Below are 18802 nucleotides of genomic sequence, written 5' to 3' on the forward strand. Positions count from 1 at the left end.
TGGCCAGGGCAGTGGACTCTCAGGTATTGTATTCTGGACTCATATTTGCAGCAACATTTTTTTTTATGTCAGATACATTTATTTTTTAAGAAAGACAAATGTGTTCTGGGAAATACACTTATTTGCTTTCTTGAGAGTTAAATGAGAAGATAGATAACACTCTCATATCTGTACATAAAAAATTAAGCTGTAGCCAGATATCTTAGTTTAGCATAAAGACTGGAAACAAGGGAATAGCTAACCTGGCTCTGTTTAAAGGTTTAAAAAAATTCACCTACTGACACCCCTGTCAAACTCATGGTGGGCAGATTTGCTGTAATCCTTTGGAAAGAGACAAGCTGTTTCCCCATGTTTTCAGCTATTTTGCTAAGCTAATGTGTGCTAGCTTTAGCTTCATGTTAGCATTCGTGAGAGTGAGAATGTAATTGTTGGCAAGAAGGCAGATAAGCATATTTCCCAAAACGTTGAACTATACATTTAAAGAGGTAATGACTACAGTCTGTAATTTAGTGAAATATTTTGTGTTTTCTCTGTACCTAGGGAGTGGTCCAGGAGTGCCTGACTAAAGAGAACTCCTGTTATTTCACACGCTGTGTGTGTGGACGACGTTATAGCTTCACAGTCTCCTCCATCACTGGACAGTGCAGTAGCCAGGTTAGCTCTACTGTTGACATTCGCACAGGTATGACTACATTATCTCTGCAGATACACACATACAAACATACTTTTCTGTAACAAAACACTTTCATGTCAAATTTTGTTCTAATTTTGCTTTTTAAAATTTTAAATGAAAACACTTGCAACCAGAGATGAAGGGTTGTAATACATATAGAAATTTAATTTCCATGATTTGAAGTTGCTGTAACTTTTGTACAACACAGTTTAAAACATTAGTGATTGCTCTGTGAGTAGCTAAACTGAGCTCTGGGACTGTCGTGAGCACCCTCTTGCGAAGAAAATCTGATCAAAATCCTTCTATCACCATTGACTATGACGTGGATAGTCTGTCCTATTACAAATCAACAATGATTTTTCAACCTTTTCTAGTTTAGCAATTTTCAGTTTGTCGTTTAAAAATTGCAAATAAAAAATATCATTAAAAATTAAAATAACATAATCTTGAAATTCATTTGCATGTCTCCAGCACCCTGTATCCCCCAGAATCTGCAAACCTCAACCAACTGCAATTCAGATGTTCTGCTCAGCAAGTGGGACCTTGCAGAGGGGGCTATAGGCTACACTGTGGAGGCTTTCGGCAACAAGGGAAACTATAACTGCAGCTCACTCTCCAACAGCTGCGTTATAGAGGGCATCCAGTGCGGAGAGTTCTTGACCATCTACATTAAAGCCTTTGACGACCAGTGTACCAGCCCAATGGCACTGGGGCCTGTCGCTGAGACAGGTAAGGAAAAGCTGTTAGTGCCTGTGTATTAAATATCAGCAATGGTAAACAAATAAATAAATCCTTAGTGGATAAAAATACCCAAAACAAGTAAAAATGTTTCTATACGAAAGCTTACTTAATTAATGGTAAGGTGGTACTGTAAAGTAAAAGTACTCAGTATGCAGAACAATGTTCCCTGTCAGTGTTAGTCAAGTCAGTTTCATATATCCCACTGTCACAAATCACAAATTTGCCTCATGAGATTTATCTGTACAGCACATGAAACCCTCTATACTTAAATCCTTGTTTCAGATAAGGAAAAACTCCCTAAAAAAAACTTTTAACAGGGAAGAAATGGAGGAAACCTTAGAAAGAGTAACAGAGGAGGCATCCCTCCCGCAGAACGGACAGACATGCAATAGAAGTCGTGTACAGAATAGAACGTAACTGTACATTATGGAAAATCAGGATGACAACATTTATAGATAGATTAAAAACATAGGCTATATGAAGAATATGGATCCAGGAGGACAATCAGATGCCACATGACCTCCTCATCCTGCAGCCCTAGTTTTATTTCTTATTAAAGACAATGGAAAATTTAAGGCATACATAAGATGTGATTGTGAGTGTTGGGTGGATTGGCAACCTAAACTCTGATCACCTGCAACTGTGAAAGGGTTTAAAGGTGTTATTTATTCTCATTTTGACTTGTCTCCTCTAGTCCCATGCGCTGCTCAGAACGTATCAGCAGTGAAGGAGTGTGGGGCCGATGCCATCACAATGACCTGGACAATGTCTGGCAGTGCAATTTTCTACGTCGCCATGGCGAAGGACAGCAATGGTGTCATTTACAGCTGCAACTCCATAGATTTGTCCTGTAAGATTGAGGGCTTGAAGTGCAGCACCAACTACACTGCGTACGTCATTGCCTCCAACTTCGTGTGCAACAGCTCTGAGAGCGAGATGGTCGCCATAGAGACAGGTACTGTGAGGCTGCTTGTTTTTTGTCTGGGTTGTCTTCTGGGTTGTCCTTTAAAATTGACAAAAGAGAGAGGGAGTGACATGCATTATTCATCTGAAGGATAGGATAGGCAAAGGATATATTGCTGTTATTAAGATACATCTTCTGAGTTAAATACCAGTTAAGTCTTTATACAGAGTGCACGGAGTTGTTTTTAACATCAATCAGATCTTAGGGGCCATAGAATGGAAAACTGTATTTACCTTGGCATAGTTGAATAAGAAGAGTTGGGTACATGGAACTGACATACTGTGAGTCTCAATCACCGTTTTCTTCTTTTTATGTTAATCCCGCACATGTTAAAGACCGCAGAAAAAAAGGTGAATGACAACAAGCACCTAGACTGACATAGAATCTGGGATTATTTATATTTACGCCCTCAAAATTTACATATACCAGTCGATGTTCTAGAGAAGTGGTCATTTCATCAGGCTAGCGCTGGAGGTTGTTCAGCCTGTCTCACAGAAAGTGCTTTTACAGTTATGGAGGAAAGGTAAATATTTTCTGGTTTTGCCTCTGATGTCCTCTGGCTGCTCTGCTTCAACTCTGTGATTTATGAAGTTTCCTGATTGACAGATAGCTTTACTTGTTGCTAACCCTACAGTAACCACTAGTTCATGCCAACCAAAGGTGCTGTTATCAGCTGGCTCTAAGGCCCTGTCCATACGAACACGGGTATTTTCATAGTGTTGTTGTGTGATTTGGCTGTTCATCCACACGGAATGGTCACTGAAACCGAACATTTTTGAAAACCCCTGCCAGGGTGAGGATTTTCAGAAAGGGCGGTTGCAGTGTTGTTGTGTGGACAGTAATGCTGCATAACAGGCAACATGGAACTCGGAAATTTCCGCTCTCCAATTAGAAAAACTATCCTGGAACGCCACTTGAAGTCGGATTTCCTACTTGTGAACTCGGAGAAGAAATATGCACCCTGACTTCACAAAACAATGGTAGCTCCCATGGAAGCACACGCTGTAAAATGGTAAACCATAAACTAAAAGGCAACAAAAAGTATATTTGCATGCATTTAAATTAAAATAATACATTCGATCATATAGTGAAACCTGTTCTGCGTGTACATTGATGTAGAAATATGTTAGGCCTATTAGGTAGCTCGCTACAGTAAAGACTCTCATAAAGTTATTGTTAAAAATGCCAACACATTAGGAAGTGTAATCTACAACATTGACTGACTTGAGGGTTACCAACTGATGTAGCTAAGGGGTACACAGTTAACTAGTAACATATAGTTGTTGCAGTTAAACTGCCATCCTTTGAAGTAACACCTAAAACACTGCTGACTATGACGAACGCAGCATAAAACCGGGGGTTTTGCCTTGCCACGTCAGAGAGTGCGCCACTGCCTGCTTTGTTTACAATTGGCCAATGTGGCTTTACGTTAGGGTCATATCCTGCCTGGTGTTTTGGCATGCTTTTGACAGCGCTTGATAGAGTGTGTTTGCGTTTTCATGTGGACAGAGATTTTTTTTTTAAACGGAGGAGGAAAAACTCCGGTTATAAAAATACAAAAATACAAAAATGAGATTAAATTATTTAACACACTCAAAATTGTTCCAAACATTGTTTTAAATTAACTTCCTAAAGCAATAAAACGAAAAATCTATTAATGCCATAAATTGTGCTCAGATAGTGGTTGAAAGACTGAATCTCAACATTTACTAAAAATTCCTCTCATTACCTGCGCCCACATCGCAAAAGGTGGGACGGAACATGACTAAAGTCTCTGTAGCAGGCCTATAAGAAAGCTATACTAACCTACAATAGATAGCTTACGTTCATATTAACATTTAGTATTTTAATATCCCTACCAAACTGCTCATAATATTCAGCCTCACTTAAGAAAAATAAAACCCATTTATTTTAACGGCTGCGACAGGCTGTATGAAACGGACTGGGAGCAAATAAAAAATATTAAACACATTTCAAAGCAGTAAGTAGGCTTAGCCTACTGTAAAAACCTGGCAGCAATAGCCTAAGTCTATTAATCAGCCTCTGTAGGATGATATTGCTATAGCTTATAAGAGTTTATCTGAATCACCGCAGCACACATAAAGCAGCCTATTGGCTAAAACAGTTTGTGGGATCTCCTACACATGGTGATTTGATGGTGATTTGATGGTCATTTTCCAAGAGAGCTGATTGGTCAGTAGGCGGCGTTTTCATAGAGTTGATCTCTTATCTGGAACATAACCTGCTCGGAGCAGGTTAGCCGTTCAGCATAAGTTACCATGGAGATCTACCCCGTAAGAAGTGAACCTCCTTCGTGGTACTGAAAACCCAGGGTTAACCCCGAAGTTACCTGGATAAGCTGAAATCCTGCTTCGTGGTACAGGCCCCAGCAGTCCAAAGATTCTGTTGTAATCACCAAACATAGGCGGAAATCACAGGGGGGTCAAGTCTCTCTTTCCTGTTGGCTGTATTATTTGTCCCCTTCAGAAATTGCTCTTGAGAAATTTGATGCTTATTGGACCCCCCTACTGTGAGATGAAATTTAAGCCTATGCCAACACATACCCGGAGCACCGACTTCCAAAACCAGTTGTATGGCCCTAAGGAACATGGATCAAGACAGCGATAGCGGAAACAGCTGATCAGTTCTTGACATGTTCGCTACGGCAGAACTTATTCCGCAAAAATATTGTCATCTGCCGTTTAACTCTTTTTTCGACAAAGGCAAAAAACACCTCAAGGAAGCATAAAAACTTCTAAGCGAAATTAAGCAAGTTTTTGGGTTTTTTTTTGCTGTTTTTATGAAATTTTTCTGTGATGCTTCAAAATGGACATAAAAAAAGATGGAAACACGGCTATTGTCTCCATAAAATCTGTTCTAGTTTCACAAAAAACAGTTGATAAAGTTTTAAAGTTGTGTTTTTGTAGGAGGACTAGACTCGCATAGCCAGCCTTATCTCCTCATCGTTGTGGCAGCTAGTTCCTGCCCTTCTGCTGTGCTCTGGGAATTTCGCCAATCAGAACCAAAGTGGGCTTTCAGGAAGCGGGCCTTTAAGAGATATGAGCTAAAACAGAGTGTTGAGAAAGAGGGTGAAAAGAGGTGCTGAAGCAAGACATATATAGTATAGTTTTTGTAAAGCAGGTAAACATTGTCTAGTAGAAACCCTAAATACAAGTATGAACCTGAAAATTAGTATAAAATGGCACCTTTAAGCTGCTGATTTTCATAATTAAATTCTGTTTCAGTGTTTCATTTCAAAATGTCTTTTTTCAATCTGCTACACAACTGTCTGTTTGCTTCATTTCAGCTGCTTGCCCACCGGATCAGGTTACTGCCTCCCTGGACTGTACAGCCAATGAGGCTTTGATTTCGTGGCGTGGCCAGCAGAGCATTAACTCCTACACCGCTACAATTGTGAATGAAGATCAAGTACTCCTTAGCTGCAGCTCCACAAATACTAGCTGCAGGATCCCTGACCTTAAATGTGGACAGCTCTACACTGTCACTGTCTACTACCACGATGGGGTCTGCCCCAGCATGCCCTCTAAGGCCATCAACATGAAGTCTGGTAGGAACAGGTTTGCTCAAAACATGTGATTTGTGTGTACATTAAAACTTCAACCATGTCACTGAAAATGTTAAGCAGCTAAAAACAACATACATAATTTAGGCTATGGCCTGTAAACAAGTTAACTGCTCCCAGGGGAAAACCAAAACCCACAAATTAATTGTGTTGGTTCCAGAGGTGAAAGATTCAAATCCTTTACTTTAGTGACAGTAGCATAGAGCTAGTGTCACTTGGCTTGGATTTCATTCATACTAAACCCAAATCTTAAAAAGTTTGAATTTCTCAAAGGTTTGCTGCAAAGTATTTAAAACAAAATTGATTACAAACCTGCATTTAAATAATCACTTAAGTTAAGTAGTCATGATGCTGCAAAAATGGCCCCTTTGAGTGTTACACTATTGGTGAAAGGTGAAATTCCACCACTGGTTGGTTAGTTTATTGTAATTTAACTACCAGCTATTCAGCTCAATTGCCGTTTTAATTTTATTTTTATATCAACGACTCTGCAGTTCCCCTCAGCTCAAAGTTTTTGCGCTCATCAGCGTTGATCCCAGTAAAAACACACAGATCTGATAAACCACTAAAAAGCCAGATCTGTCACTCAGGAGTTAGATCAGAGCTAGAAGGGGTGTGACAATTGGACCAGAGACATCACTTTAAATGAATACTATGCTCTCCATGCTAGCTGGGTGTGTAAATAGGCAACATGTTTTCCATGTCAACTGATGTTGTGCTGACCACAAGTGGCCATAAATATCAATTAATGCAGGGTTAAGATGCCAAACTTTGCATCATTTGCCCAACTAGCAGGAAAGATCCATTAATTGCCTGTATATTAGTATCGAGACATTCAAATCTCTGCTTTTCCTTTTTCCTAAACACAGGTGTCTAGATTAACTTGCATGTAGAAGGTCTGAGAGATCTGAGAGATATGAAAACAAAATTATGTTAACAATACATACATTTCAGTGTTTTTTTTTTTCATAACCTTGGTAATCAACTAATTTTTAGATGCCAGCCTTCACCCTTCTCTCTTTTCTCTGTCCAGTTCCTTGTGGGCCCAACGTGAAAGCTAACTTAGACTGTCAGTCACAAGCACTGACTCTCGGCTGGAACGCATCGGGTGATGCAGAAGGCTACATAACTGTTATCTCAAACGGCTACAAGCAAATGTCTTATAACACTACAAAGCCTGAGTTAAGGATCAACACACTGGAGTGTGGACTTAATTACACACTGAAAGTGATGTCCTTCAATGGCACCTGTGTCAGTCGACCCTCAGTGTTGCCTGTCAGGCAAAGTAAGCGAGCACTGTGACAAATATTGTTGTTTAGTCTTAAAAATACATGAGGTATTTGTCCTATACAAAATCAATCTATTAAAGTATACAGACTTAGTATAGTGAAGATGTCTATTGAGATGTAAGCAAGGCAGCTTTGGTAATGTGTTTATACCTCACACTTCATTGTTATATAAAAACAACATCTTTGCTTCATTTGTAAAGTAAGAACAAGCAACCCCTCCCAGATGTGTAGACTTGTGTTGCTTTTTAATAATCTAATTTGAAGATTGTTCCTTAAAATGTTCTGAGCTGATCTGAGCTTCTCTTTCCCTCAGCACCGTGTGTGCCCACTAACGTGGTGGTGAATAAAACCTGTGACCAGAGTTTTGTACAAGTGACTTGGCAAGCAAGCCGTGGCGCCTTATATTACAGTGCATCTGCAAAGGATAAAGATGGCCGTTTATTGCTGTGCTCTTCCAACGGGACATCATGCAGGTTGGAGGGCTTAATGTGCAGCCAGGTTTACAATGTATCAGTGACTGCCAAGGACAGCAACTGCACCAGCAATGAGAGCTCTATAAGCATACTACAGACAGGTAAAGACAAGCAGTAAATCAATCAGTGTTTAAGTGTTTTGTCAATATTTATATCCTCTCACAGTTCAACTTATACCATCCATCTGTTCTGTGTCCTTCCCCTGCAGTGCCCTGTCCTCCCTCTCAGCTCAATGTTTCAGTGAACTGTGCCAATGAGTCTGCCATGTTAACCTGGAGCAGGAGCCCCAATGCAGTGTCCTATTTTGGCAAGGCAGTGAGCATAGACCGACGTTCATACCCGCGTGAAGGACACACTGTGACCTGTGACGCGGGAACAAACCTAGGTTGTCAATTGAATGGTCTGCTCTGTGGCAGTCTCTACGCCTTCACTGTGTCAGCCTCAGATGGCACCTGTCAAAGTCCTGACAGCGAGGCGGTCATTCAGACAACTGGTGAGAGGAAATAGCATATCTGCTTTCTACCTATTTCTTCTCACTCCCTTCCTAAACACTTTTGTACTAATCTTTTTTTTTTCACTTCTGTCTCTAGCGTTACCTAACAGTAGCTCTTCATGTTCCTTGCTTATACTGTTTTTATCTTCTCCCTTTGCTTCTCCCTGAGTCCAAAAACACCCTTTTCCTCCTCTACCCAAATCCACAACAGTAGTTAACAAAGCAGTATCACCAAAAGATAAGTTTAGTAGCCGTTCTAGAGCTCCAAATATTACTGAGTCTTACTCTTTGCCCCTTGTTTTAGCTCCATGTCCTGTTGGGAGTGTGCTCAGAACCCTGAACTGTAGCAACAACACACTGACCGTCAGCTGGATGCCCGTGTTGAGGCAAGTCTGCAAGATGTGTCCAGTCATTTACTACTCAGTGAACTACAATGTCACCGCATTGGCTACAGATGGAACTATACTTCGCTGCACGACACAAAGCTCAAGTTGTACAATAACTAATTTACAATGTGGACAGCAGTACAATGTTTCCGTCAAAGCCATCAGTAGCACATGTGAAGGATTCATCGATGCCTGGGAAATAGTTAATTCTGGTAAGTTTGTCGGTTGACCCAACAGAGCAGTATGCCATATGTAAATAAAGAAAATGCAGCAAAGTAAATGACTTGATCTCACTTGATAGTAAAATGGTTCTCTGCTTTTTCCTCCCCCCTCATGTGCCTCTTTACCACCAACATCATTTCTCTCTCAGTTCCTTGTGTTCCTCTGAACGTCAAAGGCGTTATGAAGTGTTCCACTAACACGTTGCAGGCGTCCTGGGATGCAGCTGCCGGGGCAGAATCCTACATCTCCACATTGTGGAGATCGGGAGGTTTCTCTTCTTCCTGCCTTACAGCTGATCAAAGATGCCTTTTCACTGACCTGCAGTGTGCTCAGACGTATATGTTCAGTGTGGTGGCCACTAACAACAGGTGTAACAGCTCAGAGAGTGCCATGATCTCAGCAAGAACTGGTAAATGCCTAAAAATGTTTTTGTCACAATTTTTATTTTGGGTATATGCTATCCTTAAAGAACATGAACTTTAAAGCTTAAGGCTGGTGATATCCTTTATTTTGTACACGTACATCATCCTGCTGCTGCTGCACATACTCACAAGTGTATTAATCCACTGTTTAAAATACTCCCTAGTAATGTTTGCTGTAAATGATAGTGCCCAGCTATTTTAGGATATTACTTAGCTCTTTTCAAAAATGAGAAGTTAGTTTTTACATCTTCAGTAGGAACCGATGGGCTTGGATCAAAATGCCACAAACAGAGCTGGGAAGTCAGAAAGTATGGACTAACATTGTTGGTTTTGCTCTTTTTGTGGGATTCTCAGCCCAACAGCAAAAAAGTTTTTTAAACATTTGCAACTCCGTTGCTCTGACAAATATTTACTTAATGCCCCTATTATTTTCATTTTTATTTTACTATTTTTTAACAGTCACCCTCCCTAATAATTTGAATCCCCTTTTCATCATTAAATTGCTCAATTATATGTTTGCATTGCATTCAGCTCAGTGGAGTCTAAGTACAGCTGACAAAATAGAGATGATGCTGCAGTGAGACCAGAACTGTCAAAGTATACTCGCAGGTTAACAGTTAAATTCCATAAATTTAAAATTAAACTTTCAAGTCATAAATATAGTCATGATGCTCATTTGCTCCTCCCATCTGTAGCACCCTGTGACCCTACAAATGTGTCCGCTGCCCTGAACTGCCTCTCTGGTGTGGTGACGGTAAGTTGGGGGGCCAGTGCTGGAGCAAACTATTACACAGTCTTTGCTGAGGCCAACGGGCTCGTTGACACCTGTAACTCCACCGGCACTTCCTGTAAGCTGACCCAGCTGCAGTGTGGGGAGGACTACACTGTGACTGTACAAGCGCGGGACGGGAACTGCAACAACTCCATACTCGCCAAAACCAATGTAACGACAGGTAAAAAAAACAGTGAGAGTTAATAGACTATATTAACTTGTTTTACTTGGAAGCAGATTATTGTGAACGCTTTTCAGTGCAATCAGTGCCTCCAGCAGGACACTGAAAATTATCAGCGAGTTCACCTGTGAGAAGATGGGGCTTTTGTGCAGGGCTGAGCCATGATTTTAGAAATACTGATGTCCCCTCATTATTCTCAAAATATTTTGACCAGACATGAAAAATGGAATTAATTTAAACAATAATAATATGGTTCATGGTTTATTCATTTATATACTTACTTTCACTGTTGATCTCCTAGCCTTCTAATTTAAAGGATCAAAAGTTTATCTCTTACTTTCGCCCTCTAATTTAATGTTTTCAAATGTTTATCTTTAACTTTAGTCTTCTAATTTAATGTTTTCAAATGTTTATTTCTAACTTTAGTCTTCTAATTTAATGTTTTCAAAAGTTTATCTCTTACTTTAGCCTTCTAATGTAATGTAATTTAATGTAATGATTTATCCATCACTTCTATCCAACTCCTCTGCTTGCCTGCTAACTAGTTTCAGTTTTCTCAACACATGCTTTTTGAAATTTAAACTGTAATTTCCATTTCAAATTAGTGGCGCTATTCCTCCACACTCTTTCTACAATATCCCGAAGCAACTGCAGACAAACCTCGGAAAGTACAAGTAGTCTTGGTTGGGAATCATTGCTCTGAAAGAGAAATTCATAATGTGTGATCATCCTCTGCCCAGCCCCCTGTGCTCCAGTGATCCAGAGCCACTCCCTGGACTGTGGCTCCAACAACGCCCTGGTCACCTGGATTGAGGACAAGGATGCCTTGAGTGTCACTGTCAATGCAGCCTCCAGCCTGGGAGATACAACGTACTGCAACTCCTCCACCAACGGACATAGCTGTGTTCTTAATAAACTAAAATGTGGACAAACCTACACTGTCCAGGTTGTTGCAAAAGGAGTCCAGTGTCTGAGCAAACCCAGTTCTACTTTTCAGGTTGTCACAGGTAAATTATAATTTCTACTATATTTGTGTTAAGGCTGTTACATGCAAAAGATGCATGTTATGCCAACATATTTGCTGTATGTCTTTTTGGTGCACTATAATTATTCTGTATGTTGTCTACTATGCTGAGGATATGTATCATAGGTATTAATTTAATGATATACTGTACATATAGTTTCTCATCATCTGGGTTGGGACCATCTTTGGATCTGTTTTATGTTGGAGGGGTCGTAAGAGATTAGGTGTTCAGGAACTGACTGTACTCCTCTCTCATACAGCTCCCTGTACCCCTGCAAACGTGGTGTCCACATACTCTTGTACGACCTCTATCGCCTTACTGAGCTGGGATGAGACTTTGGGAAGAAAGAGCTTCTACGCCCAAGTTCAATCTGCAGACCACACGGTCTCTTGCAGCACCAGCCAGACCGACTGCTCCCTGTCCTCATTGCTCTGTGGTCACACGTACAATGTGAAAGTAATAGCGGTGGCTGACAACTGTAACAGCAGTGTGCCTGGTGTAACACAAATACAGACAGGTAACAGAGTGGGAACTGGGGCATCTACAAGTGTTTGGATATGGGTGAAGACTAGCTTTTCAAGTTACTTAACAAAACATTTCAAGGGAAAGTTGAGGCTTTTTGAATTGCTGCTGTATGAGGTACTACCTCATAAGTGCAACTTAGCTGCGCCCTCTAGAAAGATAAATGTCTGGAGGCAAGGAAAGCACTGAAAATATGCTGACCCTGTCCACAGCAGTACCTCCCTTAGCTTCTGTACTGGTACAGGTCTCTGTTTCTCCAAACTGGACACTCACTGACTGCCATCTACTGCAGGTAATACATTGACTGTGGACAAGTATCTTATACAGTCTTACAATCCTGAACTATCCCTTAAAGGCATCCTTTGATTTCCATGTATTTCCAAACTAAACTAAATTTGAAGTCTGTTTAAATCTTTGCTTGTGTTGTGTATAATGGGGTAAACAGTTAAGTCATAACAATAATGTTACTTTAACAAAAAGTATTTCAGACTTGATAACACTGTGACAACCAACACTATTCAAAGGTTTTAGACTCTGCTAAACACTTTTCGTACAATATGGAAATTAATAGAAGCCAAGGGTGTCTGTACTGGGAACCGTAGCATTGTTTGCAAAATGATTAGCTGTAGTTCTTTATAAAATGTGGGTTAAAACCAGCACAACCACTTGTATGGTCCATTTTGTTGACTCCAAATTGGTTAACATTTTGATTAATCTGGAAATGTAGTTATACAGATTAATCATCAATAAATCCATCAAACAAGGTAATAAATTAGTTATTTTACTTTGCTTTAGCTAATGGCTAAGGTGCAGCTATTAGCTTAAACTAGACTCTACCTAAATGTTTGGTTTCTAGTCATGTAAAATGAAGGGAAACAACCATTGTCCTGATCAGGTAATACATGTGCAATGTATATTTACTTGTATGTCTATAACAGCAGAAATCTAAGGTAATCAGGACAAGGCAATTTTTTAGCTCCTTCAAAAAACTTTACATTTTACAAAGTTTATGTGTTTAATGATATGTGGATAGGACTGGATTTTGATATATTTTCATCAGAGAAATTAGACTCCAAAGGGGACAGATATAGTAGCTTCAATCAGAGGCCTTCCTAGTTATAACAGAAAAATACAGTAGGCAAATGTTTAATAAAAATAGAATAAGGTGCAAGAGAACATTCATGCTTTCACATAAAAACTGAATGGTATTTTTCCACCAGCCCCCTGTGCTCCTTGGAATGTCAGTGCCTCCCTGCTTTGCCGCAACAATACGGCGGCGGTGAGCTGGCAAGGCAGTCCTGGTGCAGTTACCTACAAAGTGATGGCGAACGGCAGGGATGGTGATGTCAAACAATGCACGACATCTGACACAAATTGTCACCTACCCAACATGCACTGCGCCCAGACCTACTGGATCACTGTCACCCCCCTCTCTACTACCTGCACCGGCTACACCAGCTCCCCATACACTTACATTGCAGGTAAGGTGGACATTAAGAAAGCGCTTACACAAACTTCGTCATAATATGTACATCAGCTTTGTCCTCAATAGATGAAACTAATATTATTACATAAAAAAAATACTGTACATGTTTTAACACTGTCATTTTATTAATGCAAAAGACTATAATAAAGAAAATAAAGCATGTGCTCCATTTTTTGTCCTGGGATCATCAATAATACTGAATGTTTAAGCAGTTACTCTAGATGCCGCTGGACCCTGGCTCCAAAAAGACTCTTGACAATTGGATCTTAATAGCTAATTTCACTTCTTATAATGTGTGTATTGGTGTTGATTTTGTTCATTATCTTTATCCAACGAAGGTTAAAATGAAGGGCAACTGGACTTGGTTGAAGATACTGGAAGACGTTTCGTCCCTTTGGATGAGGGACGAAACGTCTTCCAGTATCTTCAACCAAGTCCAGTTGCCCTTCATTTAAGGGACGAAACGTCTTCCAGTATCTTCAACCAAGTCCAGTTGCCCTTCATTTTAACCTTCGTTGGATAACTATGACCTGGATGACTGAGAATCTTCATAGACTTCATTATCTTTATAGGTTATCATAGTTCTTATTTGTTTTTAATTATTAAATATTAAATGTGTTTTTGCCACATGCTTTAATCACACAACTTTCTCCTCTTTCTTCCAGGCCCCTGCCCTCCCACCAATGTTAATGTGTCCCTTCAGTGTTCTGCTAACGTGGCCTATGTGACCTGGAATGCTGCCCTACAAGCAGATCACTATGTGGCCACAGCAGTACCTTCTGCTTTGGATGAACATAACCACACCTGCACCTCCAATGGAACAAGCTGCTCCCTAACAGACCTCCACTGTGGCGAGACATCTGCAGTCACTGTGGTCACCATAGACAGGGGCTGCTGGAGCAATCCAAGCCAGCCTTTTACGTTCAAGTCAGGTCAGAAAATGTATATGTTGGTATTAAAGGAATACTTTTTCGCTTTCTTGCTAAGAGTTAGATGAGAAGATTGATACCACTGTCATGCCTGGAGACATAAGGTGATTAGTCTAGAATAGCAAAAAGACTGGAAGCAGTAGAAACAGGTAGCCTAGCTCTGTCCAAAGTTCAAAAATGCACTTACTAACACCTCTAAAGCTCACTAATTAACATGTTTTTTCAATCAAAGGTGAGGAAAATCAAGGGCAACTGGACTTGGTTGAAGATGCCCTTGATTTTAACTCACCTTGGATAATTATGACCTAGATGACTGACAATCTTCACAGTCACAGAATGTGAAAAGGCTAGCTGGTTCCCCTTGTTTCCTGTCTTTATGCTAAGCTAAGCTAACCACTCCAGCTCAATGCTTCCTACACAGACATGAAAGTGGTTCTGAACTCTCCACAAGAAGTGTCACAAAATAATCATATGAATTAGTGTCATTTTTTAATTAGCAAAAATCTGTACTTAAATTGGTTAATTTGACAACATTTTCAAAATGTCTCTCTCTTCATCTCCCTCTCCCTCTCAGTCATCTGCCCTCCGACCAGGGTGACTGGAGTGACATCTTGCACGGACAATAACATCACAGTAAGCTGGGACCCAAGTCCAGAAAGAGGTGTTAACTACTTCGTCCAGTCTCAAAAAGATAGTGGGACGAGTGCCAACTACTCCACAACCCACACGTCCCATGTGCTCACCGGGCTGAAGTGTGGCCAGCTGTACACGCTGACAGTCGCCGCCAGGGACACTGAGTGCACCAGCGTCTTCAGCACCCCTATACAAACAGAAACAGGTTAATATCTGGATATGTGTTGGTTGTATTCAGCAATCAGTGATTATGCATTTCTCCAATGTGGTGTCTAGGGCAGCAATTGATGATTATTTTCATTATTGATTCATCAAATTATTATTTTCTCAATTCATATATTGATCATTTGAGCTATAAAACATCAGAAAATAGTGAAAAATGTTAGGCCAAGGCAATATGTCAAGAGTCCTTCTTGTGTGATATTTACATCAATACGGCAAATATTTTTCTGTTATATGGTCATATACAGAAATAATTTTCTTGCTCTAGTCAGAGTCCAGTGTTCACCGGGGAAAAGACGTTCAAAATAGGTTCAAAAGTGAAAGTTTCCTCTAAAATGTGCAAATAATAGCCGTCACTTTGAGGCCTTATTAGGAAACCACATCCACTTTCTTAGATGATAAAATTCAAGTATAAGTATATAAAGTATAAAAACATGCCTCAGACAGGACCCAAACCACAGTCTCCTGAGGGAAAGCCATGTGTTTAATAATAAAACATTTTTAAAGAAATTCTGTTTTGTGACACGTTGATGTACCACATTTTAGCTGAAAAAAGAAAAGAAAAAAAGGTCACCAATTTTAGAAATGGAAATCAACATTGAAATCCCACTTGGTGCTTGCTGGGTTATATTATCTATACATTTGATCTCCCTACATGATGGTCTACAAACAAAGGTATGAAAAAGCTAAAAGTATTCATTTAATTTAAACAGTCACATTTAAAGATATTGCATGATCAGAATTAGTCTGCTATGGCTGTGGTTTTGATTAATTTGTACTTGTTTCAATGAAATGTTGTTTCACTGATAATTTTTCATGATAATGAAAAAAAACATTTTGCTTTGCTTACTAACAAAAAAACATTGCGCTTATCAGTGCTGACCTCAATTTATCAACAAACATTGCAAATGTGGTAAATCTACTGACATATTATTTTATAATAGACCTGCTGATATAATTGGTCTTTTTCATGTGATATAGTGGAATCTGAATGTTGCTGCCTCTCTTTAGAGTAAATGACGAGTGCATTTATTAAAGATGTGCATGTGAATTTTTATTTAATGAATTACATTAAACTATATCCTGTGAACTGACCCTGGATTAGCTGTTGAAGATGGATGGATGGATATTAAACTCCCATCTCACTGTCCATTAAATAAAAATGAATAACATTCTTTACAGTCTTTGTTTGTGTCTACAGCTGACGAACTTACTCTAAGATAACTAAATATTATCTTTTTACACTCCTGTCTTGTATAATTTTCACTGCCAGCTTGATCTGCAATGCAGTTTGGTGTATTTCTCTGAGGAACACAAACTGATTTGGGTGTAAATCTCTTTCCTGCCAGCTCCTTGTCCTCCAACCAGCCTGACTGTGAAAGCCGACTGTGGCACCAACTTGGGAAATCTGACTTGGGCCCCTAGTTTCCATGCCATCTCCTACACGGCTACAGTGACAAGTACCCAGGGTCATGTAGTTTTCTGTTCCTCCAACACAACAACCTGCTCAGTGAAGCTGGATTGTGGAAAGCAGTACTCGGCTGTCGTGGTTGCTTCCAGTGCGACATGCAACAGTAGCAAGGAAGCCTCCTTAACTTTTGCCTCAGGTAAGTGACACCTGCTTCTCCTTGCAGATGTCTGAGTTGCACTTTCACTGTTTCCTTTTGTTTTTTTAAGCTCAAAACCAGTCAATGACTCCATCAGTCACTGTCCCCTCTTTCCCTTTCCCACAGCTCCCTGTCTGCCTGACAGAGTGGTAGCAGACGTGGACTGCAAAAACAACTCCTTTGCTGTGCAGTGGAGGGGGAGCATCAGTAACCTTGACTCTTACACTGCGATTGCCGTTGGTAGTGACAACACCCGAGCAACCTGTAACTCCAGTAGCACAAGCGGCATCATCCAGAACCTAAAATGTGGCCTCACCTACAGCATCGTCGTGACTACATCATCAGTTGACTGCGGCACCATTAAAGGCTCCGACTACTTTGTGCAGTCAGGTAGCAAAATTTCAAATTTTTCCTTGAATTACAGTTATATTAAATTGAATAGAAACTAATAGGACATAAGCTTACTGCTGCATGTGCATATGACCACTATTATGAGTTGTTGTACAACAAATAGTTGTCAGTTGTAAATAGTTGAATAGATGAATTATTCTTACACCCCACCTCTCCTATTTATCCACTTCTTCATCCTCAGCCCCGTGTAAACCAGAAAGCGTGTTGGTGAATCTGAAGTGCAGCACTAACAAAGCCTTAGTTACCTGGAGAAACTCAGGGCCAGACCAGAACCAGGTGGTGTCGGCAGTGGACAGCAGAGGAGTGATCACCACCTGCAACTCCAGCAGCTCCAACTGCACCTTCGACCAGCTGACCTGCGGGGAGAGCTATGTTATCAGTGTGGTCGGCTACACGAATACATGCAACAGTAATCCAGCTGTTGCAGAAAGGCTCAACACAGGTGCTAATAATTGAGCAAATAATTTAAAAAGATTAATGTACAGCTAGTATCTTAGAACACAAAGTATCAGCATTATATGGCATTAATCTCTTTGTTTTTATTTCTGAAATGGTCTCCAGCTGTAAGAGCAAATGTTATGTCATGTATTTTATGTGTGCTAAGTGATATGACCTATGAAACATTTCAAATGTTTCAGCACTACATTTTCAGAACCATTACGATCCAAGTGTTATACTAGTAAATAACTACTAAATTAACATTTATAATGGAAAGAAGTCTTCCATGTTTCTAAGATTGGTTGGTAAACCAATTATCTGCACAAGTTATTGCATATTAATGCAATTATAAAGATCGTGTTCAGTCAGAACTAAGAACTTAGCAGTGGTTGAAGAATTATTTAGAATCTTAACTTAGGTAAAAGCAGCAATACAATAAAATAAAAACATCCCATAACAATTAAAATTCCTGCATTTAAAGTAGATGTACAGAAGCATCATGGAGTTTTCATATGAACATAATTATTTTCATTTTAATATTTACTGATGCATTTATGTGTATATAGCATTTTCATGTTGTAGCTGATGGCAACTAAAACTATTGCATAATTTCATCTGTAACAGGACATCTCATTTGATAAGCGGCTCATGAATGTGTTTAGTTACTTTGCACCAATCGTATTAAAGCTGTGAAATAAAAATTTGCAATTTACAAGACTAAACTGAGAGTGACTCTGCCACATATCTCCATCTCTCTCTCTCCACCAGCTCCGTGTGTTCCCACCCACCTCACAGCACAAGTGGACTGCCAGACAGGCATCACTGTGGTTACATGGGACCCAGCACATGGTGCCACAGCTTATACTGTTTATGCTCGGGGCAATCTGGGCTACAACGCTGAATGCAATACCACTGACACCAACTGTAATTTCCTTAACCTGGAGTGTGGGCAGGACTACACCATAACAGTGGTGGCTCGCAGTACCACCTGCGTCAGTTTGGTCAGCAAGTCCATCAACGCCACCACAGGTGATAAAACAAAAGCAGGTCAACTGATTAACAGTGACACAGCTATCACTGTTAAAAGATACTGCTTTGGGTCTCTGCAAAGTGAGAAAAGCAGACATATGATCTGATGGGTACAAAATTGAAGGGCTTTACAGCATCATAATGGTGTAGTCCGTAATATTTTACTGGCTCTTTGAACAACATAACCAGAATCTGTCTCTTAATCGGTGTCTGTCTTTTAATTGTAGCGTTGGTTTAATATCAGTTGCCTATGATAAGCTACAGTAAGCTTGAAATTTTGAATAAAAAACATTGGGTTTTT

General features: G+C 40.0%; 1 protein-coding gene across 1 annotated transcript; it reads left to right on the forward strand.

Annotated features, from left to right (window-relative positions):
• Positions 1 to 395: 395 nt before the first annotated feature.
• On the forward strand, positions 396 to 18608 carry LOC123971257 (receptor-type tyrosine-protein phosphatase beta-like). Its single transcript, XM_046049974.1, has 20 exons — positions 396 to 413; positions 541 to 682; positions 1145 to 1402; positions 2109 to 2369; positions 5686 to 5946; positions 6995 to 7246; positions 7564 to 7824; positions 7932 to 8216; positions 8521 to 8814; positions 8973 to 9233; positions 9942 to 10199; positions 10940 to 11206; positions 11484 to 11741; positions 12967 to 13227; positions 13898 to 14164; positions 14736 to 14999; positions 16366 to 16623; positions 16750 to 17013; positions 17216 to 17476; positions 18241 to 18608. The coding sequence occupies exons 1-20, from the start codon at positions 396 to 398 to the stop codon at positions 18606 to 18608; spliced, it is 5019 nt and encodes a 1672-aa protein (XP_045905930.1).
• The last annotated feature ends 194 nt before the right edge of the window (positions 18609 to 18802 follow it).

Source organism: Micropterus dolomieu, linkage group LG05 (genome assembly GCF_021292245.1).
Source record: "Micropterus dolomieu isolate WLL.071019.BEF.003 ecotype Adirondacks linkage group LG05, ASM2129224v1, whole genome shotgun sequence".
Lineage (NCBI taxonomy): Eukaryota > Metazoa > Chordata > Actinopteri > Centrarchiformes > Centrarchidae > Micropterus > Micropterus dolomieu.